This window comes from Juglans regia, chromosome 7, assembly GCF_001411555.2.
Source record: "Juglans regia cultivar Chandler chromosome 7, Walnut 2.0, whole genome shotgun sequence".
NCBI lineage: Eukaryota > Viridiplantae > Streptophyta > Magnoliopsida > Fagales > Juglandaceae > Juglans > Juglans regia.
Genome location: NC_049907.1, coordinates 40,052,605 through 40,080,414, shown reverse-complemented (window position 1 = coordinate 40,080,414; position 27,810 = coordinate 40,052,605). Strand labels below are relative to the sequence as shown.

At 37.1% G+C, this 27,810-nt stretch overlaps 1 protein-coding gene across 2 annotated transcripts; it reads left to right on the top strand.

Annotated features, from left to right (window-relative positions):
* Positions 1-1,503: 1,503 nt before the first annotated feature.
* Positions 1,504-27,810, top strand: LOC109007229 (cellulose synthase-like protein G2). 2 transcript variants are annotated; one of them, XM_018986831.2, is made up of 8 exons: positions 1,504-2,175; positions 2,290-2,394; positions 3,083-3,205; positions 3,562-3,774; positions 3,873-3,972; positions 4,054-4,226; positions 4,417-4,767; positions 4,940-5,642. In XM_018986831.2, exons 1-8 carry the CDS (start codon positions 1,576-1,578, stop codon positions 5,492-5,494), a joined length of 2,220 nt encoding a protein of 739 aa, XP_018842376.1. In that variant the 5' UTR covers positions 1,504-1,575; the 3' UTR covers positions 5,495-5,642. The 2 variants fall into 2 exon arrangements, with proteins under 2 accessions (XP_018842376.1, XP_018842368.1); XM_018986823.2 differs by lacking the exons at positions 1,504-2,175; positions 2,290-2,394; positions 3,083-3,205; ... (3 more) ...; positions 4,417-4,767; positions 4,940-5,642 and adding exons at positions 24,163-24,834; positions 25,032-25,136; positions 25,641-25,769; ... (3 more) ...; positions 26,641-26,994; positions 27,098-27,810.

The following is a 27,810-nucleotide window of genomic DNA, read 5'->3' as shown; positions in this document are numbered from 1 at the left end:
GCCAGTGCCACCATGGCTTCTTGTGTTCGCTTCTGAACTCCTCCCCAATACCATGGCGCTGGACCCCCACGAGAAGGGAAGCTTGGAGGTTTGCATGGTACTGGCTTCCTTTTTGCAGGAGGTATGGAATCGAGACCAGGTGTCCAGAGTTTTATTTCTCCGCTCTAGCGGATGATATAGGCTTTGGGAGTTCTGAATTCATGACAGAGCGCCAAAAAACTAAGGTTAACTGTTTATGTGTTTCTTTAAAGGGCTTGTATATATGTCCTTTTTAGATATCATCCGGCCTGAAAATCGTGTTTCAGCAGCCATAGTTGACAGGGAAGATATTGGTGCAGGAAAGGTACGAGATGATGAAGGACTCTATAACACAAGCAAGAGAAAGATGCGGGCAAGGCCATAGTAGGAGCAGTACTGCTCGAGATCACCCTTCTGTCGTTGAAGTATCTCTCTTCTTTTTCTTCTTAGATAGTGCATGCCATTAATTCGGCCGAGAGGCCATTCTGATGCATCACTTGTTTCTTAGCATTCGACTTTTTTATTCTGAAATTAATCTTCTGATGCTCTCAAAACGAGATTTCTTATTATAACCTACGAAATATACTTTGTTTTTTGTCATTTTACTTGACGTGGCATAATATACCTTCCTGCACAAATCCTACGCCAACTTCCCTGTGCGTAGAAGAATTGATTGAAAAAACAAGCAGACGTCTCAAATTGTCCGTCGAACGAAGTTACTAGGACGGTAGGACCTACTCAGATCCAAAAAAGGCTGCAAATTTATAAACGTGGTTGGCTGCGTATTATTTTGTTTACAAATATAAAGCTGAACCGAAGCTCCACCAGAAGCTGTTGCACTAAAGACAAAAGTTGCCGTAGATATTTTGTGTAGATCAATGATATATTTATAATCTATTTATATTTTATTTATAATTTATCAATAAATAAAATAAAATTCCTTTTAATTTAAACACAATAAATCAAAATCAAAACTAAAATAAATATTTTAAAAATCTCATCTTATTTGAAAAAAGTAAAAAGATTGTAAAGAGTTCTAAGTATTTGTTTAGAGATTGAAATGAGATCATAATTTTATAAATAATAATAAGATAATTTATAAATATTAATAACATAGTTTAAACTAATTATTTTTAAGATTTTAAAAAAAGAAAAAAATGAATAAAAAATATTATAAATGTTGAAATTATTTTTTATTTAAAAGTTTAAAAAAATTATAATAATTTATTTAAAAATTTTATATTTAAATTATAGTTGAAAATAAGATAAAATTAAATTAAATCAGAATTTTATCCCTCATCTCAAATCCCGAACCTCCCCTGACTCTTCAATTACCTTTTGTGTACGTTCCATCGTATGCAGAATAGCATTTGCTTGGGCTGCACACATAGCTTTTTAGAATAGCATTTCCTTGTGCTGCACACATTGGTTTATCTACTTTTTTGACGGGTCAATGATTGGCTGATGCTTTAAAAGCGTGCGTGAGAGACAGAGAGCTCATGCTTCTACCGAAGGAAATTATCACGAACAAACAAGAGAGGCTGAAGATAGAAAGCAATGGAGGATTCCCTCCCTCTCCATGTTTGCCATGTCAACAAACTATCTATATTCATCCACAGGTCACACACACTCGTCCACTCCATGGCTTTAGCTTTCTTGGTTTGCTACAGAGCCTCCTTCCTCTTCCAAGACCACAAGATCGGACCCACACCCATGCTACTATGGCTTCTTGTGTTCGCTTCTGAACTCCTCCTCTCTTTCATATGGCTTCTTGGCCAAGCTTTTCGATGGCGTCCTGTTACTAGGACAGTCTTTCCAGACCGACTACCGGAAGACGATAAGCTCCCTGCCATTGACGTGTTCATATGCACTACAGATCCAGACAAAGAACCAACTGTGGTGGTGATGAACACTGTGTTATCGGCCATGGCGCTGGACTACCCCCCCGAGAAGCTTCACGTGTACCTTTCAGATGATGGTGGCTCTCCTCTGACTTTGCATGGTATGAGGGAAGCCTGGAGGTTTGCATGGTACTGGCTTCCTTTTTGCAGGAGGTATGGAATCGAGACCAGGTGTCCAGATTTTTATTTCTCCGCTCTAGCGGATGATATAGGCTTTGGGAGTTCTGAATTCATGACAGAGCGCCAAAAAACTAAGGTTAACTGTTTGTGTGTTTCTTTAAATGGCTTGTATATATGTCATTTTCAAATATCTTCCGGCCTGAAAATCGTGTTTCAGCAGCCATAGTTGACAGGGAAGATATTGGTGCAGGAAAGGTACGAGATGATGAAGGACTCTATAACAGAAGCAAGAGAAAGATGCGGGCAAGGCCATAGTAGGAGCAGTACTGCTCGAGATCACCCTTCTGTCGTTGAAGTATCTCTCTTCTTTTTCTTCTTAGATAGTGCACGCCATTAATTCGGCCGAGAGGCCATTCTGATGCATCACTTGTTTCTTAGCATTCGACTTTTTTATTCTGAAATTAATCTTCTGATGCTCAAAGAATTCTGATGCTCTCAAAGGTATTTACTTATTGGTTGTATAGCATCATTAAAGACTCATGCTAGATCTCCTGTCTTATTATATAATAAATTGAAATAAGTTAAAAGATAATAGTTAGAAATAAAATAAAATATTGTTATAAAATATTTTTTTAATATTATTATTTTAAAATTTAAAAAAATTAAATTAATTATTTTATTTTGTGTATAAATTTAAAAAAATTATAATAATTAAATGAGATGAGATAAGATGAGATAAGAATATATAAATTATGTTTTTTCGATCCAAATAGAAAGACGATCAAACAATAATAAAGACCAGTTCAGAACTAAGTAATTTGTTTTATTTATTTATTTATTTTTTTATAAAATTCAGAGTAGAACTTGAAGGAACTTCAATTAAAATTTAAAACGCATATTGTGTTAACGGTGGTAGGTTTGAATGATCGTTTCCAATAAAACGCTATAGGCCGGGCTTTTGGAATTAAATATTCGGCTCCTTATTTCGATGCAGATGAAGCACAATTAATTTGTCAGATTATCTAATTCCCAGAGGTTGGCAGGTGATACAAGATGAGTCCAATGACACGGTACCAGAAACGAAGATGCCTCTCCTCGTCTATGTTTCTCGTGAGAAAAGGCCTTCTCATCCCCACCATTTTAAGGCTGGAGCTCTCAATGTCCTTGTATGCATTTCTCCTTCTTTATATATAATATACTCACATAAATACATTCACACATGCAGTACTATATATATATATATATATGAGTAAAGTCAGGCATAAGTTCAAAATATATAAATTTTTTGTAAAAATGTAAGTCCTATCATGAGAAAGTAAATTTTTCATACATTTTTACGGTGAATCTGCATTTTTATAATGACATATACGGGATTTGTACATTTCAAACTTGTATATATCATTTATATATATATATTATATATATATAGAGAGAGAAGGAGAGAGATAGAGAGAGTTAGACACGAGATGCGTTTAGTTTGCTCCCTTAGTGTATAAGTAACTTACAACTAACGTAATTGCAGCAACGGGTATCAAGTATGATAAGCAATTCCCCCTACATACTAGTGCTGGATTGTGACGTGTATTGCAATGACCCGACATCAGCAAGGAAAGCAATGTGTTTTCACCTTGATTCTAAGATATCAAACTCGCTCGCATTCGTTCAATTCCCTCAAAGATTCCACAATATCAGTAAGAATGACATCTATGACAGTCAGCTGAGATCAATATATTCGGTACGTACTATATTATGTGGATATAAAATCTGAGTATCAGCTTAAATATGCATATCATTCCTTTAAGATTTAGACCAAGATTTTGTTGTCCGTTTTAGGTGCTATGGGAAGGTGTAGATGGGCTTAAGGGACCCATCTTGTCTGGTTCGGGCTTTTACATCAAGAGGGTTTCGTTATATGGAAGTACCGTAGATGAAGGTTGGATTTTTTTGATGAAATACTATGTAATATGTATTCTTGCCAATTTCTTATCTCCATTTACTCCAGTTCAATTCGCAGATATGGACCTCGAGGAACTTAAACGATCATATGGTTCATCCAACGAAGTAATCAAATCCGTTCGCCAAATCTACAAGCCGAACGTGATCAATGATCAGCGTAGTTTGCAAAAAGTGACTCAATTACTAGCGGCCTCCTGTTCATATGAAACTGACACTAAATGGGGTAAAGAGGTACCACTCGTAATATTCTTTTTCTTCACTAATGTTTGAATTACTGACTGACGGTATTTCACCTCAAGAGTTGTGCTGTCCATAAACCACACACCATTCATGTTTATTTAAAAAAATTTAAAAATAAAATGACATATTCTTAAATAATATTTATGTCTAAAATTTTTCCATTTGAATTTCTGCTTGGCAGGTTGGTTTTTTATATGATTCTGTGTCTGAAGATTACTTGACCGGCTTTAGGTTACATTGCAAAGGTTGGATTTCCGTCTTTTGTAATCCATCGAGGCCACAATTCTTGGGAAACGGCACCACGAATTTGAATGACTACTTAATTCAAGGCACAAGATGGAGCACCGGCGCAATAGATGTCAGTTTCTCAAAGTTCTGCCCTCTCATATACGGACCACCCAGAATCTCTATTCTCGAGACCATGTGCTATGGAGAACTTGCATTTTCTCCTCTCATTAATTGCTTGCCATTATGGTGTTTTGCCACCATTCCTCAGCTCTGTCTTCTTAATGGCATCCCCTTGTACCCGAAGGTAAGAACACATACCCATATTTTCTCATTATACATTTTTGGTATTAACATTCCCAATTACACTGATATATTTCAAATAATTTTCATTGAAGTAGTTGATCATATATACTGCGATCATATATATTGCTATACAAACTCCTGATATAGATTTTGTGTCATGCATGCACGTACAGGTCTCAAATTCTTTTTTTGTCGTATATGTGTTCATATTTCTATCGGCTCTTTCTAAGCATTTGTACGAGGTGCTATTAACCGGAGGGTCATTTCAAACAATGGAAAATGAACAGAGGGCCTGGATGATCAAGTCAATCACATGTTACATGTACGGAAGCTTAGATGCTATAATGAAGCGGATGGGAATGAGAGAAGCCAGTTTCATGCCAACCAACAAAGTTGAGGACGATGAACAAGTCAAGCTTTACCGAGTGGGAAAATTTGATTTTCAAACATCAAACATGTTTCTTCTTCCTATGGTTGCCCTAATCATCTTGAACATGGCTGCCCTCGTTGGTGGACTTCTGAGAGTGATCTTTGTTGGCGATTGGGATAGGATGTTTGTGCAAGTCTTCATCTCATGTTATATCTTATATATAAATCTCCCAATAATCGAGGGCATGATGATACGGAAGGACAAGGGACGCATTCAACCATCGGTCACTCAATTGTCTGTTATAATCTGTATTTTTTTCTTGCTTTTGGGGTCTATTATTATCTCAATTGTTAGGTAATGAGATAGTAGAGTATAGTACTATTTAGCAGCTCGAGTTTATTTTGTGTACGTACGTACGACGTTGATGAAAAAGACGTCTTTTATGTAGTATGTTTAATTGGTATGCTTTACCTAGATAGTACTGCGAGTACTCATTTTTCATTTTATGAGATGAAACGTTGTTTCGATAGAATGAGTTGAGTATAAAGTTAAAAAATAAAATAAAAAATTATTAGAATATAAATTTTTAATATAATTTTTATTTTAAAATTAAAAAAAATTAAATTATTTATTTTATTTTATATGAAAATTTAAAAAATTTATAATTATTAAATGAGTTGAGAAGATGCCTATCTTATTAGACTTTAATTAAATTGTTCAATATTTATTGGCATGAACTTTATATATTTTAAATTTATAGACATTAACCGATCGATGATCACATGGCTCGCTCAGCGTTAGAATATTGCTTAAGTTTTGTATACATTATTTGTTCCATTGCACACATGACGTGTAGACTGGGTTCACTAAGACACTGAACCGGTTTGAGGCGTTTCGTCTCTCAACCCTCATTCTCATTTGCCATTTCGCCGCCAACCCCAACAAATCTTAGCCATCGAAGCAAGGTCATCCTCTCGACTTGTTGGCATGCCTCTGCCCATCGCCGCACAACCTTTTTCTCCCACGGTCCATTTCAAACAAGAGATATCAGGAGTTCACGGGGACCGCTTATCGCCCGGATCCCGCGATGCCCTCCCTCCACCAGCGCCACATCTCGACTCACCTCGAGTCATCGTCGTGCCTCTCGTCGCCCAGCACCAGTGACTCCTACCTCTGTTTCGCCTCCCATCTGCTTAGCAACAAGCGGTTACTCCACATTATTAAGTTATTTGTACTAAGAGATGTAAAGTTTGGGGCATATTTTATCTTTCAGAGATGGGTATTGGGCTTAGGGCATGGAGATATAGAACTCCATTTTTGAGTATTGATGAAAATGTTAATGAGTTGCAGAAAACGCTTTCTTGAAATTAATGGTTGCTAGTGATGATCTTTGTTGGTTTGAAGTCTCAGTTAGCACATTATTTGTAAGTTGTTGATGACTAGCGTGTTTGGGTAACAATTGGTTGAGTGCTTTATATCAGCGGTGTAACTAGAAATCCTAAACAACTATCTCGTATTATTGGCGCAACAGATTTCTTTGCACTCTCACACAGCTCAGCACAGCAGCTAGCACAACCGAATCCCGTTCCCTCTGCACCTCAACACAGCAGCTCGCACAACAGCTCACAACAGAATGCTCAACAGACTACCTCATAACAGAAAGGCAAAAACCCGTGAAGGTCCCTCATATAGCTACGGACGTACACTGCTGAAGCTTCTAGAAATATTCTGTACAAATGTTGGAATTGTTTCTTCCAACACCCACTGGCAAATTTTTTCTTCGTCATTTAATTCATGTTCCTTCTATTTCTAAAAATTTATTATCTGTTAGACAATTTTGTCTTGATAACTCTGTTTTCTTTGAATTTAATTCTTCTGGTTTTCTTGTGAAGGATTTGCATTCCCGGGAAGTACTTCTTTAGGGCCCTGTTAAGAACGGCTTGTACGTGCTTCCACCACATGATGAGTTCATTTCCAAGTCTACTGGCACCATTCAACATCATGCTCTCATTGGTGAAAGAACAACTCCTCAAATATGGCACTCCGCTTAGGCCACCCTTCTTCTCGTGTCACTTCTTTTACTATTCGCCAACATAATCTACCCACTATAGCTATGTCTTATGTTCCTCTTTGTAATGCTTGTCTTCAAGCAAAATCTCACTCTCCCTCATCCACCTTCCCCTTCTAGATCATCTCATGCTTTTCAACTTTTATTTTTAGATGTTTGGGGACCGGCGCCTGTGCTGTCCTCTAATGGTTTCAAATTTTATTTTTCCATTGTTGATGATTTTACAAAATATATTTGGTATTTTCCTTTACATGCTAAATCTGAAGTGTCTCAACTTTTCTTAGCCTTTATTAAGTTTGTACAAAATACTTTCTCTAAAAATATTATTGCTGTACAAACAGATTGGGGTGGTGAATTTCGCCCTCTTTCATCTCTTCTTCTTAATTTTGGCATTTCTCATCGCATTCCGTGCCCTTATTCTCATGCACAAAATGGAAGTGTAGAACGTCGTCATCGTCACATTGTTGAAACTGGGCTATCTCTTCTAGCTCAGTCCTCGGCTCCCTCTAAATATTGGGCTGAGGCTTTTCAAACTGCTACCTTTCTAATAAATAGGATGCCTACTCCAATTTTAAAAAATATCTCCCATTTTCAAACCTTATTCAATCAACAACCTGATTATAAATTTTTACGTGTTTTTGGGTGTGCTTGTTGGCCCAATCTTCGTCCCTTCAATCGTCATAAAATGGACATGCGTTCTCAACTTTGTGTTTTTCTCGGATATAGTTTAAATCATAAGGGTTATAATTGTTTACACATCCCTACGGGTAGAATCTATGTCTCACGAGATGTCCGTTTTGATGAAAACTCATTTCCTTTCTCAGATTCTATTTCTCCTCTAAACTCCTCTACTATTTCTTCTCCATCCACCCATACTCATAATCATTCTTTTGGGCTTCCTCCTTCACCCGATCCCTTTAACTCTAATACCCATTCCCTTCCTAATTCCTCTCTTCTTAGCCCACGATCATCTTCAGCCCATTCCCTTATCCCTCCCTCGGTCCATTCTTCTCCCATTCCTTCGGCCCATTCAAACCCTACTTCGCTGACCCGATCCAACACTCACTTACCTCATTTGCCGTCTTCCCCAAACCCTACTTCCTCTTCTGTGTCTTCCTCTCCTGTGTCGATCTCCCCTCAAGTTTCTCTACCTCCTGCGTCGGCCTCATCAACTCCAACCATATCTCCCTCATCAAATCCCACTAACACGCATCCGATGCTAACTAGTTCAAAGACCCATCATTCCCGTCCCCTTCACCGCACGGATGGCACCTTGTCTTGGCCTCTTCCAAAAGTCTCGGCTTCTCTCACTGAATCTAAACCCATTCCTGAGGAACCCACATCCTACACAGTGGCTTCACAATATTCGGTTTGGCGTGATGCTATGGCCTCCGAATTTGAAGCTCTCTTACGAAATCACACTTGGGATTTAGTCCCTCCCTCCTCCAATATCAACATTCTTGGTTCTAAATGGGTGCTTAAAACCAAACGACATGCCGATGGAACCCTTGAACGCCGAAAAGCTCGGTTAGTTGCGAAAGGGTTCCACCAGCAAGTCGGTTTTGACTACTCTGAAACATTTAGCCCCGTTGTTAAGCCGGTTACCATTCGTCTAATTCTTTCTCTTGCAGTTACTCGGAAATGGCCTCTTCATCTACTGGATGTGCAGAACGCGTTCTTACATGGGGACCTCGAAGAAGATGTTTTCATGCATCAGCCGACTGGGTTTGTAAATCCTGACTATCCTCATTTTATTTGCAAGCTTCGAAAATCACTATATGGTTTGAAACAAGCCCCACGGGCTTGGTTTGCTAAGTTGAGTTCACGTTTGTTAGATTTAGGATTTCATGCTTCTGCCTCTGATTCTTCCCTGTTTATACTCTCACATTCATCTGATTCCATTTACGTATTAGTCTATGTTGATGATATTGTTGTAACAGCCTCTACTACTTCTTTGATCACTGATTTTATCCTTGCTTTGCGTCAATCTTTTCCTGTTAAAGATCTTGGTGTACTACATTATTTTTTGGGTATTCAAGTATCTAGAAATTCCTTTGGTTTATTTCTTTCTCAGCATCGTTATATTGCTAATCTTCTTTCTCGAACAAACATGCATCAGTCCAAAACAGTGTCCACTCCAATGGCTTCATCCACGCGGCTCACTGCTGTTGATGGACCCTCTTTTGAGGATCCACAACTTTATCGCAGTGTTGTTGGAAGCCTTCAATACCTTTCCTTTACTAGACTAGACATCTCATTTGCTGTTAACAGAGTTTGTCAATTCATGCATTGTCCTCGTCTCATTCACTGGCAAGCTGTTAAACGTATTCTCCGTTATCTTCGTCTCACCTCTACCTTTGGTCTGCACTTGTCCCCTATCTCCTCTTTTAAAATAACTGCTTTTTCGGATGCGGATTGGGCTGGTTGCCCTGATGATCGTAAATCTACTGGAGGTTTTTGCATCTTTTTTGGCTCACATTAATTTCTTGGGGTTCAAAGAAACAACCTATTGTTGCCAGGTCCTCAACTGAGGCCGAATACAAGTCAGTAGCAAATATGGCTTGTGAAATACTTTGGTTACAATCTTTATTAACTGAATTAGGAATTGTTATTTCTGATATTCCTACTTTATTTTGCGATAATCTTGGTGCTACTTATCTATCTGTTAATCCTGTTATGCACTCACGAATTAAACATGTTGATTTGGACTACCACTTTGTCCGCGATCGAGTTGCTACCAAAACACTTGCTGTCAAGTTTCTCCAAAGCAAAGATCAACTTGCGGATATCCTTACAAAGCCGCTTTCCTCATCTCGTTTCTCTCTTTTACGATCAAGCCTTACCATTCTTGATGTACCGCTTGCATCGTGGGGGGATATTGGCGCAACAGATTTCTCTGCACTCTCACACAGCTCAGCACAGCAGCTAGCATAGCAGCTAGCACAACCGAATGCCGTTCCCTTTGCACCTCAGCACAGCAGCTCGCACAACAGCTCACAACAGAATGCTCAACAGACTACCTCATAACAGAAAGGCAAAAACCCGTGAAGGTCCCTCATACAGCTACGGACGTACACTGCTGAAGCTTCTAGAAATATTCTGTACAAATGTTGGAATTGTTTAGCTCTGTCTATAAATACCATATGAGCACCGAGTGCTAATGTAATGAAAACCATACTCTGTAACTAAGCTCTGAAATAGAACACGCCCATTGAGGCATTTCAACAAATGATTTGCATTCATAGTGTTTTCCTATTTCTCAGCACGTATGAGTGCTCTCTACCAATTGCATACTGTAGTTTATGGTATATTTTCTTTATATAGGAGAGATATAAATGCATCTTTGAATTCATTTGATTTTGACAAACCGAATAGTGTTTTCCTTCTCATTAAATTTGGTTGGTTAGGGAGAACTTATGGCATGACTGTTGTGCCGGTTCTCTACTTTTGTGAAAACTGAAGTGATGCCGCTTGTCATTTTACAAATTTAAAGGCATTGTAAATAGCTTTAAAATTGTGTCAAATAATGGAATTGAATTGGAGACCTTTGTTTCATGGTGGTTGCAAGTTCATTTGGACTTGTGATTAGTTTTAAGTTGGTACTTTCATGCTCCATTTGTGTGCTTGCTGAAATATAATGACCTGTATTGTTGGTTGGCTTACAGAGTACTTACACTACTTTGGATTGGTTGATCTTAGTCTCTTCTCATGGCTTAAAAATAAGAAGGGGGGAAAAGAAAGGAAATTTCGTTGTACAGATATAGCTATAGACACATAGTGACAATAGCAATATCAGCAAAGTCAATTCCTTGCATAAGCTAGCTTGTTTTTACAAAATGGCTCATATCTATATTTTTACAAGCATATTCTAACCATCCTGAAGAGGAGAGTTCAGAGGGCCATAGGCATGATCATTTTTTTTTTATAAGTATGCTGAATGGATAGATTCTTACCTCCCTTGAACGACTTTTCTATAGACATGATTGATTGAATGGGAGCAAAAGGAAAGGCCATTCATTTAAAATATTCTTTTCTAAAATATCTCTATTGACGAAAATGCTCGAGATAGGAAGGGCCATTGATTTAAAATATTCTTCCTAATGAACTTGCTGGTAATTGGGAGACTTTTTTTTTTTTTTTATAAGTAGGTAACTGGGAGACTTGCCTAAAATCTTTGCTAGAATTCTGGTTTAGGATGAATTAGCCAGGAAGAAAAATGAATGGAAAACGTTGATGTAGAATAAAGTATAATTTAAAAAAAAAACACTAAACAAGAAAAACCTTCTTTCCCTCACCTGAACTTGGTTGGTGTGATCTCCGTCCTCACATGCAATTCCATATGAATAATGAAGACAGGTTAAGAAATCTTGTACTTGGATTGGATAATCTCGAGCTGCAGGATTTTTCTTCAAATCTTGTACTTTCTATATATCATTTTTTCATGTGTGAAATGATTTTGTAACTGTATTCTGATAGTCTTTCTTTTGATGGTTTTTGTTCCTCTATTGAAAGATTGTGGTTATCCGGTAGCTTGGATTGGATAATCTGTATTTGGCTGGTTGATATTGCTTTTTTGCAAGAAAAGTAAAATCTCAACAATGCCTTTTGATTCTGGGGGTTAAGTATTACTTGGATGTGTTGTAGTTGTCAAACATTTGATTTTTTCTTTTTTATCTGTAGCTAGCAATGCCTCATAACTTTGTAACTCAAGTGTAGTAGTCAACAATAGCTGATGGGAGTGGAAGGTCAAGGGCCATGCTGGAAGGGCACGACAATGAGTGAACCATAGCCATTGGATGCTGCAACTCAAGTGTAGCAATCAACAATAGCCGTGTGGACTCAGGTGTTGCAGTCATTAAATTTATTGTAACTCAAGTGTAACTCTCTTAAATTTATTGTAACTCAAGTGTAACTATTTTAAATTTATTGCACACTTGTAATTGCACACTTCTTAAATTTATTGGTCCTGCATTATTTTGTCTAGTTTACTAATTTTTAGTTTATTTTTGGTGGTTAGTGTAATTTTTGGCAGAGTTTGGTTCTAATTTTGGACAGATTACCCTATGAATTTCGACAGATTACGATATAATTTCTGACATATATTGTTATCATTACAATCACAATCAACAGAGTGCAATGTAATCAAATACATTATAAACATATTTTTGTAAGTAACATTCAAAGTTACTTTCCAAAATGTCTTACAAATATTACAACATTACAACATTTCAAAAAGACATTAATTGGATGAACACTACAAATGACCTAATATCCATATCTTAGCACTGACTGACGTACATTATTTTTTTCGAATATAAAAATAATTACAACACAAATCACAACAAAATAATACCCAATTTAGCTTCGTCTCGAGTTTCTTTGCCTTTCATATTGCTTGATGCCGGTGCAATTGTCCAATCATGCAAAGGAGCATAATTTGCAGTTGACCAGTGCAACTGTCTTATTCCAATTTGTTTGATCTGCATCCGATCTAAAGAGGCCCTGAAAATAGTTCATCGAAATTTATTAGCATAAGCAAGTAGAGCAATTTACATTCATTGTTGTCCACTCTAGGGGAAAATTGCTAAAATGACAAGATATAATCAATAGAACAACAAAATGTAGTATTACTTGCAAGCATTCACGAACTAATTACAAATATTGAACATTTCATATTTCAGAGTCCTTCGATTTCACAAGATTATGAAAAAGTATAACTAATTACAAGTTATAAGTAATTACAAGTAAATGCTTCAAGTTTGTGCAGATGAGACATTTTCTCATTTGTCTTTCGTATAAATGCTTCCCATTTGTGGAAGCATAGTTCACTTAAATGTTTCAATGTTAATTGCCAATTTGAAGTGTTTAACCATATAGTTACCATAAAAAAGATAAATATGAAGTTCTCCATGATCTAGGTACAGTATTATAATCGATAGTGCAGCAGTAATAAGTAAATAATTGAAATTCACCAGCAACAGATTCTGAAGTATAACAAATCCTTAGGATATCTTGAATCGGTAATACAACCAACTTTTGTAAATTGAAAGCCCTTAGAATGCAATTTTCAAGATCATAAGAAAAAAATATCCATTTTAGAAGATGATGCTAGAGTGGAATCTAAAAAAAAAAAATATAGTTTTAAATTGCATCTCAAATGCCAGCACTCATAGCCCCTTGTTTATACTAGGAAAAACTGCACACAAAATTACAAAAAAAAAACAAGGAAGATGCAATTCAAGATCAATTGCAAAGCTTTTTTTGATAGGTGGGCAAGTAATTTTATCAATAGCAATAGGCATAGCCCATGTACATGGGTTGTATACAAGAGAAACACCTAAGCAATTGCAAATATTTCATATCAAAATGTGTGGCCTTGGCACAAGGTGAATGATAAATTGTCAAAAATAATGTGAAAATGATTTTTTGGAAAGTAAAGATTAGAAGAAAATATGGAAATTAAGAAGATGAAGGTTATGATTTTTCTCTTGCATTTCTTCCAGTAATTAGAAAATTAAACAATGACTTCTAGGAATTACCCTATTCCAAACTATTCCAAATTTGACATTATATGAATGAAAAATCAACACCTAGAGAAACCTACAAGAATGCAGACATTTTTTTCTCATTAGGCGAAAGAATGAAGATAATATTATGATCTCACAGTAGAACCCTCTACATACAACACAAACCATGTATACAGTGATCATGTTCAACCAAAAAACCATCATGGCTTTGGTTTAAAACATCAAAAAGCCTGAAAAACAAGTATCCAAGCCACTGTAAGTATATTAATTAAACCTCCCTAACATAGGAAAATTGAATATTGGCTTAGAATAACAACAATAAAAAGAAAGTACCAATGGTAGGTGAAAGATCTTTGACGAAATGAGAGATCGTAGCTGCCACTGCTCTGACCCGAAGACGAACCCATTGATACCTCAGACTCAAGATTGACAAAGTGCACATTAATTAACAGAAAAGATCTTCACAAAAGCCACGTGATCATGTGATGTGTTCCTGAAATTTAAAATGATTTTTTTAAAAAATCTGAAATTAATGGATCCATGCATGTCATTGGAGTACATTTGAAAGTAGAGTACGTACAATGCTTGTACTTCTAAATGCATATGAAGGCCCCAAAAAGCACATAAGAAATCAGCCCATCCAAGTAGTATTTAAACCCCAATTCAATCCCAATATCTCTTTCTTTTCAATGACAAGAAGAAAACAAGAATGCAGGATTATAAAAAATGGTAAGCAGCATGTAGATTAATGTTGTTTGAGATGAGTGGTGGGCTTTTAACAACAAATGTCATGAGGCCAGGAAGAGTTTCCAATGAAGCCTGCCAAATGTCAAAGATTGTTTTTTTTTTTTACAAATCAGTAGATGTACTCTTTTTCATTTTTGTGGTAGAAAGGGGAAACTTTTGTTTGGAAGTCATGCAAGATTTATGGGGCTGCTGATTTATAGAGCAAAGCCACTGGAAAGTTCGCATTGAACTAAACTTCTTAAGCAAATAAAACAATCAGAGCCTTAGCAGTCCGTAAGGCATTTTTTACAAACAACTATTGTGTATGGTTCTATTTACAATACCCAGGTTCTATTAACAATACCCATATCAGAAAACAAAAAAAATGCCTTACAGATCCTGCTTTTTAGGAAAGAGAAATATTTTTCTCCATGCCCTAAGCCACAATACCGATATCAAAAAATACAAAAATCACATCTTGATGTACACATGAAGAACATAATAGTATGGAAGGGAAAATGGTACAATATTTACCTACAATGCTTAGCAAACCGTTTGACGAAATAGAGTTGAACTTGTCATTGGTTTGGTCCATTCAATCACGAGTTTGAGGGGAGTGGTGCCGCTGGGGAGATGTAGGAGCATCGCGAGGTCGCGCTGAATAGAGAGACGCCGTCGCGAGGTGGCGCTAGGAAGAGGAAGCTGACGCGGGTTCGTGGCAAGGAAGGAGGGTGGGTTTCGCGGGGTTCAAATATGATTTTGGGTTTGCTCCGTTCAACGAGCTCGCGAGAAGTAGCAGCGGCATTGGGCAGATGAAGGAGCACCGCTCGGTGGGGCTGACGAGAGAGACGGCGTCGCCAGGAGGCGTTGGGTGGAGGAACGTGACGTAGGTTGCTGTCGAGGGAGAATGTGTTCTGCGGGATGAATTTGAATGGGGATAAAATTAGAAACCGACTTTCAAATTGAATCAAAATGCACGTTTTGTTTTTTGTTTTTAAAAAAAGAAAAGAAAAGAAAGAGAAGCAGTCACGTAGTATGTGCAATGAGTGCACATTTGTATTACTAATTAATCACCATCGTATTCGTACCATCAAATCCGTTTTACGCTCCGTTTAATAGTTGAAGTGATTCATTTCATTTTATCTCGTTATTATAATTTTTTTAAATTTTTATATAAAATATAATAAATATTTTAATTTTTTCAAAATTTAAAACAATAATAATATTAAAAAATAATATTTTAACAATATTTTATTCAACTTTTAACTGTTATCTAAAATTATTTCATCTCCTCTTACTATCCAAACCGCACTTTAATATTTTGTTTTAATTATATGCACACATTTGTTTTATAATTTTTATTCAATTATATTCTAAAATAAAAATATTTAAATAAAATGAGATAAAAAAATTGTATATCTATCATTTTCCTTACCTTTTACATTTTTCTCAACTTTTTTTAAGCATTATCGACAGGTTTAAAATTTTCATTTAGATATTGTGGGGATTGCTTATTTTAATTAATAATCCTCTTATTTTATTTTTTTTAAAAGAGGGCGACACCTCCAAAATTTTATTGACTCTCGCTTATGGTAGAGGAAAACTTTCAAATAAGAAACCAATCCCACCATAACAAAATAAACCAATCTAACCCAACAAACATAAAAACATAAAAACATAAAAAACCGAACAACAAAAGGGGAAAAAAACATATACACTTCACATTTTTTGTCAAAAATAAGAAGTACTAAGTTTATCCAATCTATACAATCCTCTCAGATTTTGTGGAAGTTAAAAAAAATCAGTAAACACTGTATCCTCCCCCCATGTACCCCATTTGGCCAGAGTATCCGTAGCTTGATATCCTTCTCCAAGCAAATACTTAATAGAGAAGTCGAATCCTTCCAATAAAAGCATCAATTGGTCCAAAAAATCCCAAAGATACCATACTTTACATTGTCTAGCCAAAATCCACGAAACAACAATCAAAGAATCACACTCAATATCTATCAAAAAATGGCCCAACCGTCGACAAATCTTCAACCCCTTTATAACAGCCCGTAACTCTGCTTCATTATTAGAACAAGGGCCAAAATGTTTTTAAAAAGCAAAAATTAAATTCCTTCATGATTCCATAATAAACCACCCCCTCCTCCAAGACCTGGATTTCCAAGACTACTCTCATCCAAATTTAACTTAAATCTCCCTGGACTTGGTTTTGACCAACGAACCATTTGCACTTTTAAACTCATTTTCTCCACAATCGACACATCCATATTACGCAACACACTTAAATCATGGTTTGAAAGTTTATTAACAATAGAAATTCTATTGGAAACTACACTAACCCAGTACTTAATCGAGCCCCAGACCTCCATCAAGTTTTCCAATCTTCCTTCCATCCTCACTACACATGGTCTCTACCATAACCGCCACACCACAATGCAAGGAATTAAACCCATTAGCATACCTAGTTGAGACTACTTATCAGCTCTGTTAAACCACACTTGGACCCATTCTCTCCAGCTCTGTTGTTGCAAAAACGGAATCCCCACCTGAACTGACACCTTCTTCCTAACTGCAGCTGCAAACTCTCCCTTACACAAAACTTGATCCAAATATTCCTCATGACGCACCCTACAACAATTGCAGCAAGAGACAATTGGAATCCCCAACCGATGAACTTGATCATTCACACTCAAGCAATAAAAAATAGCTTTCCACATGCATAATTAAATTTCTTTTGGTAACAAATATTCCACACCCACTTCGCCCATGAAAAATCCAGCATCTTCACTCTAATAAGTTCCCACGCCGGCTTAATCAAAAAAGCCTCATTCTCAGTAGATAACCAGATTAGCACGTCCTTTGCATTTCACTAAGTGCCAACCGTGGCCAAAAAATCCCTTGCATTCTGTACACCCAGAAGCAATCGCAACCTCTCAACATCCCGTCTATCATTTAATAAGCTCTTGGACTCGAATATGATGCTCTTCTACACCTTCCACCAGTTCATGAAGGGGACTAGCAATCATAAAATTGTCAAACCACAGAGAAACACAACCCTCATGAACCTTCCAGCTTGAACTTCGTAGCAACTCAGGGAGCCCTGCAACAATCACTCTCCAAAACGTCGATCCCCATTTTTCATCCAAACATAAACCAATATGCCTATGTGTAACATATTTTGAATGAAAGAACCTTGCCCATAAAGATTTATGTGTCAATATCTGCCAACCAAACTTCAAAAATAATGATCTATACACCTCTGCCAGATCACTCACGCCAATACCCCGCTCCTCCATTGGAGTGCACATTTTTTTCCGCGAACGCCACTTCCTCTTCCCTTTCCCACTTTGCTGTCCCCAAAAAAAAGTAGCAAACATCCCATTTGATTTTTTATAACAGTATTTGGAACTTGTAAAATAGAGAGCAGATGAATTTCCATACTCAAAAGCACGTGTCGCAATAAAATTAGCTTTCCCCCTTGAGACAACAACTGACTCTTCCACCTGACAATTGTTTTGCAACTCTTTCAATAAAAAAGTTCAAGATGTCTAATCTTCAAACTTCCATCCACAATCGGAACACCCAAATATGTAAAAGGAAAATGACCATCTACAAACTCGATCACAGATAACAACTCTCTCGTTCAGCAGTAAGGCATATCCTTTGAGGAAAAATTGCCGACTTTTCATGGTTCACCAATTGTCCTGTCCGAACTTCATATTCCTTCAGTAGGTCCATCAGACACTGAATCGAACGTTTACTAGCATTATCAAATACCACCACATCATCTGCACATAAAAAGGTGAGAAACGATAGGAGCATTTGTTAGGTGAGAAAATGCAAGAATCCTTTTCTCGATCACCTTCTTGTTAATCATACTTGTTAGCACGTATTCCATAAGAATAAAAATATATGGAGACAATAGATCCCCCTGACTAAGTCCCCTTTTCGACTTAATAAAATCTTTATAAGAGCCATGCATCATAATAGAAAACCACAGAGTAGATACACAATTATTAACCAATTTACAAAAACAGTCTTGAAAACCAAGAGTTTGTAGGACATGATCCAAGAACTGCCCATCCACCCTATCATACGCCTTACTAATGTATATTTTTAGCCTAATATTAATATTTGCACCTCTAAACTTCCTATGCAACCACTTCATCATTTCTTGAGTAGGAGAAATATTCTCGAAATTGTTTCTTCCTTTAACAAAAGCTCCTTGTTCTTGAGAATTAATTTTCTCAAGAACAAGTGATATTCTCAAGACCAGAATTTTGAAGAACACCTTATAGATTACATAACAAAGACTTATAGGCCGGAACTTATCAAAACTTTGCGGATTCTGCACCTTTAGAATTAGAACAATGAATGAAGATGTATAAAATCTAGGTAACTCATTACCTTTAAAAAACTCCTTCATTGCATCAACAACATTTTCTCTAACAATATGCCAACAAGTCATAGAGATAGCTGACCCAAAACCATTTGGCCCCGGGCTACTATCCAACGAAATGGATGATAGCACCACATGCACTTCCTTCTCCGTTGGTTTAGCATTCAATCGCATAACTTCACTTTCCAAAATAACAGGTTGTAGTAAATGTTCAAGGTTAGGCAAAACATTTGGCCCTTCCTGAGAAAGAAATTCATCAAAATAATGCACCGCCTCTGAGTGTACCATTTCTAGAGAATCCAAGACTAATCCATCTAGTAACCTCATGGTCTTAATACACAAATTCCTCCACCGTTGAGCAATCACAGTATGAAGAAATTTTGAATTTTGATCCCCCTCTGTCAACCAAGTTTTAGCTTGTTGTGCTAGCCGTGTTTCCTCCCTTCTTACCCAACTCTCAAGTCCCACCTTTGTAATCAATAACTCCTCTTCCACTTCCTTAGAGTACTGAGATTGCAAAACTACATCCAGGTGTTCAATGAGTTCCTCCAGCTCCCCGTATAATCCCATGAACTCTTCAAAAAATTTCCATATTCCAAGTTCGCTACTTTTTTTAAGCCACTTCATCTTTCCCGCCAGCCTATATAACCCAGTACTACTTTTGATCCGTTCCTTCCATGATTGTTCCACCAACTTCAAAAAACTCTCATGCAAGATCCCACATTTTTTTAAAGTAAAATGGTGTCAGCCCGTACCTTATAAACCCAGATGAAAATTGCAATAAAATCGGCCATTTATCAGATATTCTTTTGCTTAACAACCGGGCTGTAACTGCTCCAAACTTAGAAACAAATTCATTATTGACAAGAACTCTATCAAGTTTAGCTCAGCTTCTGACCAATCCTTCCAAGTGCAAATCAAGAAGGCTGCACCTATTAATACAATCATTAAAACCCTCCATTACACTCAACGACTTGGGATTTCGACCTATACGCTCCTCATCATTCCAAATAACATTAAAATCTCCCATCACCAACCACGGGACACCCCCACACGAGATCACACTCAAATGCTCCCAAGCTCCCTATGTTCAACTTGGGAACACTTTGCATAAACAAAAGTCGCTAACAAGAAGCCACCATTTCTGAAAAGAGTCCAGAAAAAGATTGATTAGTGACCCCAACAATATCCATATCGATTTCCTCTTTCCAGCACACCCAGATTTTGCCACCCACATCAATATTAGAGATATAATTCGAAAAGTTAAGACTTAATACCCACCTTTTTAACTTCTCCACTGCTTGGAATGGTTATGAGACCACTAAAATAGACACATCACGTTTGCAAACAATCTTTGTAACCCTCATTCTCGACGTATCCAAACCCCTACATTACACACCACTATCTTATCAATCATAGATTCAGTTTTTGAGGTTGGGCGTTTGCCCGCCGAGACTTCCTTACCACTAAATCTTTAGAACTCCTCATCCCCATTTCACACATCTGGTTGTTAGACTCAGGGTTTGAGCAATAGAATTTTTGACTATCAGGAATAGTTTCATTCTCCCCTTCCGATAAGACCTTAAACATATTAACAACTTCAATTCCAACTTCTAGCTTGCTTCTCACACTCTCCTCCAAATTCTCTGTCGACTTACCTTCCCCTCCTACCATCAACTCTCACTGCATGTCCATGTTTTGCTTAGAGCAATTGTCCATCGTCCTTATCTTCTCACTCTGCCCCTCATTTGATCCCACTTTGTTAACATCCCCCATCTCTATATCCTCCTCAACTCCCGATATTTTGTTCTTTTCTGCCTCAACCCCTCCATGTCCTAACACTTCCAAAAGTCGAATTGGTTCATTGTTTATGATGTGCTGCACCAGCTGTAATTCCCGATCCTGTCTCACCCTTATTCTGTCTTGCATCAACTGGACTTTCTTGGTTTTGTCCAATTTTATCCTTCATCATCTCTTGATGAATAGAATCTATATTATTCTTTAAATCAACTTGTTTTTTTATCCTTACGTACAACTTCCCTCCAAACTATTTCCTCTCATTCCTTTCTATGCAACCACAGCCTTTTTTTTTTTTTTTTTTTTTTTTTTTTTTTTTCGGATGTGGCTTGAAACTCTCACCAGACCCTCACACCACCTTCGTATGTCCCTGCCAAAAACATTTGGTACAATAAAAGCCATTTTTCTCATAAACAACTTCCTACCATAACCTCTTATTTTGACCTACCACTAGCGGAAAACCACAAATTGGCTCATCTTGGAGATCAACTTCAACACAGATTCTAGCCCATGTAGCCCTCGTTCTATACAACGTAGCATTATCCGTACCTAGAAACCTACCAAACCAAGATGCTAGAGTTTGTAGACAATCCATCCGATACAAATGAAGCGGCAACCCTCGCATGTAAATCCATTGTGGTGCAATTGAAGGTTCCTTTCTCACGTCAAAATCCACTGTCCAATTAAACAAACGAAATTGACACCTTGCCACTACGCTTCGCTCTCTTGCCCATGCATGCATATAATCTTTTTCTTTCACCAGATGAAGCAATACATGTAGATCATCAATAAAACTAATCATTGGGACCTTGATAAAATCTTGTGTCTTGATGATCTTTAAACGTAGCACATCAATCAAAGGCCTTGAGGATTGAAACTTCAACACTAAGCATATTTGAGATCTTCTGCCACCCTATCGATCTCTACGTCAAAAAAAAAAATACCAATTCTCTGTTAATCTGTTCCGGCTAGGGATGATTAACGGTCCGGTCGGACCGAACGGACCGACCAGACCGAACCGACCAGACCGGACCGGACCGAGACTTAGACCGGTCCGGTCCGTTCCATATTTTAGAGGACCGAAATCATTCGGTCCGGTCCACGGTCCACAGTTTTTTCAGACCGAACCGGACCGAATGAAAAATTTAAAAAAAAAAAATTTATATATATTTTATATATAATAATTGTACAATTAACAATATAAATTTTTAAATATATTATTAATACTTGTTAATATTCTATAAATTAACAATATTTTATATATATCTTCATTTAACCTATCACTATTAACAATATAAAATTTTAAATATACTATTAACACTTGTTAATATTCTATGAATTAATAAATATATAATATCAATTAGTTAATTATATAGTAATTATATAAATTAATAATATAATTTTCATCTAATTTATTATCATTGACCATATAAAATATTTTTTTATTGAGTTTGTTACATAATCCACATTAATAAGTCACTTAATTTAATTTAGTATTTTAAATAAATTTTTTTATTAATTATTTAAAAAAAAAAAAAAAGAGGGCGGACCGACTGGACCGGACCGGACCGGTCCCTTTGGGTGTTCGGTCCGGTCCGGTCCGGAAAAATAATGGACCCAAAATTTTCGGTCCATCGCCGGTCCGGAAAAATAATGGACCGGACCGGACCGGCCTGTTTGCAGCCCTAGTTCCGGCAGTCTCAAAGGAAGACGAAACTTGGCTTCAGGTAAAGGCCTTTGGAGAGCTTGAGCAAACGTTCGACGTTCACCCACCAAACCATTCAACATCTTTGCCGCCCTCTTTTCATCCTTATCACCACTATTTTCTCCCACCATGAGCCGAAATCCATCACTTTGAGAACACTTGAAAGACCCCATCTCAATCCCGCCGGTAAAATGGGCTACCAGAGGGCCTCCTAGTGTGGGCATAGGCCGAAACTCTAGCACACATGATGTCACACATGAAACCCTAGGAAAGGAAAAAAATCGCCCTGCCACGTCATCACTTGAGTAAACCTTAGGTACCATATTCTTATGTTCTTTTTGTTACGTTGTTAATAATTTACGAAAATGTTAAATGTACTTACAAAAAATTTATTTCTTCACATGTCAATTATTGATATGTTAAAAATCATAAAATTTGAAACTCAAAATTTGAATTTCAAAAGAAAACTAACAAAATGAGTCTTATAAGTAAAAATGTAAGCAAAATTGTAATTACATTTAGCACTACTCAATAATTTATACATAGTTTATAATTTATATATATAGAAGCTTGATTTTGAGATTCCTTATAACCTTCAAAATTTTAATCATAAAATGATAATTATAAGAAATTGTTTTACTTTACATCAGTCACTATTCAGGTCTACACTCTATACTTGACAGTTTTTTTTTCATAGGGTGTGGAGTGTAGGATAGTAAATAGTAACTGATGAGAAAAATTATTTTATATTATCTTTACGTTTTTTCAAAAGAATTTTTACAATCTTTTGAAATTGGAAATTCAAAGAAGAAATGCTACTCTTACATGTGTAGGCTCTTCTTATGGACTCCTGAGTCCTGACAGTTCATTTTTTTGTTTTTTAATTTTAATAATTCATGAAGTATTTTTTAATAATGTTGTAATTTTTTTTAAAAAAATATTTAAAAATATCAAAAGAAAGAAAAAGAAAGAAAACATCGTTGGGAGCCGCCATGTGTGGATGCCACTCAAGAAGAAAAGTGTTTTAATTTGTTTTCAGTGATAGCACGGATGGAGACTCGGTAATTTGAATGGTGCTGAATAAAGTTATCCACGATTGAAAAACAAGCACGGGTCTCAAATTGTCCGTCCAACCAAGTCACGGACGGTAGGACCTACTCAGATCCAAAAAAGGCTTCAAATTTATAAACGTGGTCGGCTGCGTTTTTTTTATATTTATTTTATTATGTAAAATGTCGCATGTTTAATATTATTAAATAATAAAATATTATTTAATAATCATAAATATGTTATATCATATATAAGAAAATAAAAATAAGATGATAATATGATGTATAATTTTTTTTATAATATAAAATAATTATTTTAACAAATTACATTAATAATATATAAAAAAATACTTAAAAATAACTGTACATAATATTTTTATTTACGGATAAAGAGTGGCTGAAGCCGAAAGCTCCAGCAGAAACTGCTGCACTAAGAGAAAAGTTGCCGTACATATTTTGTGTAGAGCAATGATATACTTACAATCAATTTATAATTTATCAATAAATAAAATAAATTTTCTTTTAATTTAAACACAATAAATCAAAATCAAAACTTTCTAACTCTTCATTTACCTTTTGTGTATGTTCCTTCCTCTGAACATCCAGCTGTAGAATGGCAATAGCATTTCCTTGGGCTGCACACATTGGGTTGTAGAATAGCAATAGCATTTCCTTTGGCTGCACACATTGGTTTGTCTACTTTTTGACGGGTCAATGATTGGCTGATCCTTTAAAAGCGTGCATGAGAGGCTGAGAGCTCATGCTTCTACCAAAGGAAATCAGCACCAACAAACAAGAGAGGCTGAAGATAGAAAGCAATGGGGGATTCCCTCCCTCTCCATGTTTGCCATGTCAACAAACTATCCATATTCATCCACAGGTCACACACACTCGTCCACTCCATGGCTTTAGCTTTCTTGGTTTGCTACAGAGCCTCGTTCCTCTTCCAAGACCACAAGATCAGACCCACACCCATGCTACCATGGCTTCTTGTGTTCGCTTCTGAGCTCCTCCTCTCTTTCATATGGCTTCTTGGCCAAGCTTTTCGATGGCGTCCTGTTACTCGGACAGTCTTTCCAGAGAGACTGCCGGAGGATGATAAGCTTCCGGCAGTTGATGTGTTCATATGCACAGCGGATCCAAACAAGGAACCACCTGTGGAGGTGATGAATACTGTGTTATCGGCCATGGCGCTGGACTACCCAGCAGAGAAGCTACACGTGTATCTTTCGGATGACGGGGGGTCTCCTCTGACTTTGCATGGTATGAGGGAGGCTTATAGGTTTGCAAGGTGGTGGCTTCCATTCTGTAGGAGGCATGCAATCATTACCAGGAACCCAAATGCTTATTTTTCAGCTCTAGACGATGATGGAGGCTCTGGGAGTTCCGAGTTCATGACAGAGCGACGGAAGATTAAGGTTAGTGTGTTTGTATGTTGTATGTGTTGGCGGGGGGGGGGGGGATGTGTTTGCGCATTATGATTAATGGTTATGCATTTTGAAGTTCAATTGTAGGAGATCATTGCGTGTTCATGCATGCTTTTAGTTTTAATCTGACCTGAAATATTGTGTTTTAGCAGCCATAGTCACTCGGGGTGATAATCATGTTGTTACAGGAAAGATACGAGATGTTCAAGGAATCGGTGATAAAAGTAATAGACAGAGGCGGGCCAGGGGACAGGAGCAGGAGCACTGCTCGAGATCACCCTTCTGTAATTGAGGTACCATTTTTCCCGTTAAGTTCCTCTTAACTCTCGCAGCGAATTCAGGGCCAGAATCGGAGAGACAGAGAGATACAGGCACTGTGTATCCCTCTCCGAATTCCACTTTTTTCTTGATATATCGAGGCAAGGTTATTTTGCACTAGCCTTCCTATACTTTGGGAATACAAAGAAATTTCGGTCGCCCGTCGTTTCTTCGCATTTATATGATTTACTCTGTGAAGGTTGCGTTTCTGCTTTAAGAAATGACGAAGGACGTATGATATAAGCCCGGAATGTTTTTTTTTTAACCCCAAGGAAGAAATATATCTCAATTTTATTAGATATTGCTCACTTGTTTTAGAAAATATATACACCAAATATATATACAGTCAAAAGCTTGAGAGAATAGAGGAACAATAACATGACTTAGCAGGAATTATATGATTTAATAGTTCATTTCGATGCAAACGTGCAGATAGCACAATTAAGTACCTAGATTATCTAATTCTCAGAGGCTGACAGGTGATACAAGAAGATTCCAACGACACAGTGCAAGTAGACCAAGCCAAGATGCCTCTCCTTGTTTATGTTTCTCGCGAGAAAAGGCCTTCTCATCCCCACAATTTTAAGTCTGGAGCCCTCAATGCCCTTGTGCGACCTCTCTCTCTCTCTCTAAATATCATCAATGAATAAATAACTGAAGACTAACATAATTGCAGCATCGGGTATCGAGTGTGATAAGCAATTCTCCCTACATACTAGTGTTGGATTGTGACATGTATTGCAATGATCCGACATCAGCAAGGCAAGCAATGTGTTTCTATCTTGATCCTAAGATCTCACCCTCGCTCGCTTTCGTTCAATTCCCTCAGAGATTCCACAACATCAGCAAGAACGACATCTATGACAGTCAGCTGAGATCAACATTTTCGGTATGGGAATAGAATCCGAGTCATGTTAGCATACATACACATCTAGAGTCTTTAATAACTAGATCAAGACAGACTAGAGATCATATCACTGAGATTTCTCTTTCTGTTTTTTACCCGTTTTAGGTGCTATGGGAAGGTCTAGATGGGCTTCAGGGACCCGTCTTGTCTGGTACGTGCTTTTATATAAAGAGGGCGTCCTTATGTGGAAGCACCATACAAGAAGGTTTGTTGCAGTAATTCTTCGTCTATTGCTGCTTTTATTTTTTCATCCATTGCTGTTGGCACAATTATACTGAAAAATGCACTTTAATCTCCAGACATTGATATCGAGAAACTTAAGAAGACGTTTGGTTCATCCAATGAATTAATCCAATCCCTTGGCCGAAACTACAAGCCTAATGTGATCCAGGGACAGCCTGGATTGCCAAAATATGCTCAATTATTAGCCTCCTGTACATATGAGAACGACACTAAATGGGGTAAAGAGGCAAGTAATCCTCATGAAAATTTCTTTCCTTTTTCTGTAGTTATTATTTGAATTGTTAATCGATGGCATTTCACATAAAATATTTTGGATTTCTCCTTTGCAGGTTGGATTCTTATATGAGTCTGTGACGGAAGATTTCTTCACAGGGTTCATCTTACATTGCAGAGGTTGGACTTCCATTTATTATAATAATCCATCGAGGCCACAATTCTTGGGTAGTGGCATCACGAAATTGAACGACCTCTTGACTCAAGGCATCAGATGGAGCTCCGGGATTGTAGAAGTCGGTTTCTCAAAGTTCTGCCCTCTTATATATGGACCACCCAGAATGTCTTTTCTTGAGAGCTTGTGTTATGGAGAAATTACAATCTTCCCTTTAATTTATTTCGTGTCAGCATGGTGTTTTGCCATTATTCCCCAGCTTTGTCTACTCAATGGCATCCCCTTGTACCCTAAGGTAAGAACATTTGCCCGTATTTTCGATGCCCTCTTACTACTTCACACAAAAGGTTCACCGTACGCACCCTAGCTAATATACATGATCATCTATTGTGTCACAGGTCTCAAACCCATTTTTTGTTATATTTGGGTTCATCTTTTTATCGGCCCTCTCTAAACATTTATATGAGGTCTTAACAACTGGAGAATCATTCCAAACATGGATCAATGAACAAAGACTATGGATGATAAAGTCCATTACGTTTCACTTATATGGAAGCTTAGATGCTATATTGAAGCGGATGGGAATGAGAGAAGCCAGTTTCATGCTCACCAACAAAGTCGTGGACGATGAACAAGTCAAGCTTTACCAAATGGGAAAATTTGATTTTCAAACATCAAACATGTTTCTTCTTCCTATGGTTGCCCTAATCATCTTGAACATGGCTGCCCTCGTTGGTGGACTTCTGAGAGTGATCTTTGTTGGCGATTGGGATAGGATGTTTGTGCAAGTCTTCATCTCATGTTATATCTTATATATAAATCTCCCAATAATTGAGGGCATGATGATACGGAAGGACAAGGGACGCATTCAACCATCGGTCACTCAATTGTCTGTTATAATCTGTATTTTTTTCTTGTTTTTGGGGTCTGTCGTTCTTCGATGGCAAGTGAGATACGAGCTTGTTTAGTAGTCCAAAATTATTACATATTTTCATGTTAATCGTGTCAATAATGCCTTTGTTCGATCTGTAACTCGATCAGTTCATGGGAAAGATTGTGATGATCTCTATTCTAATGGTATGTTTTTGCCGGTGCTGTGTTCCCTTCTCAA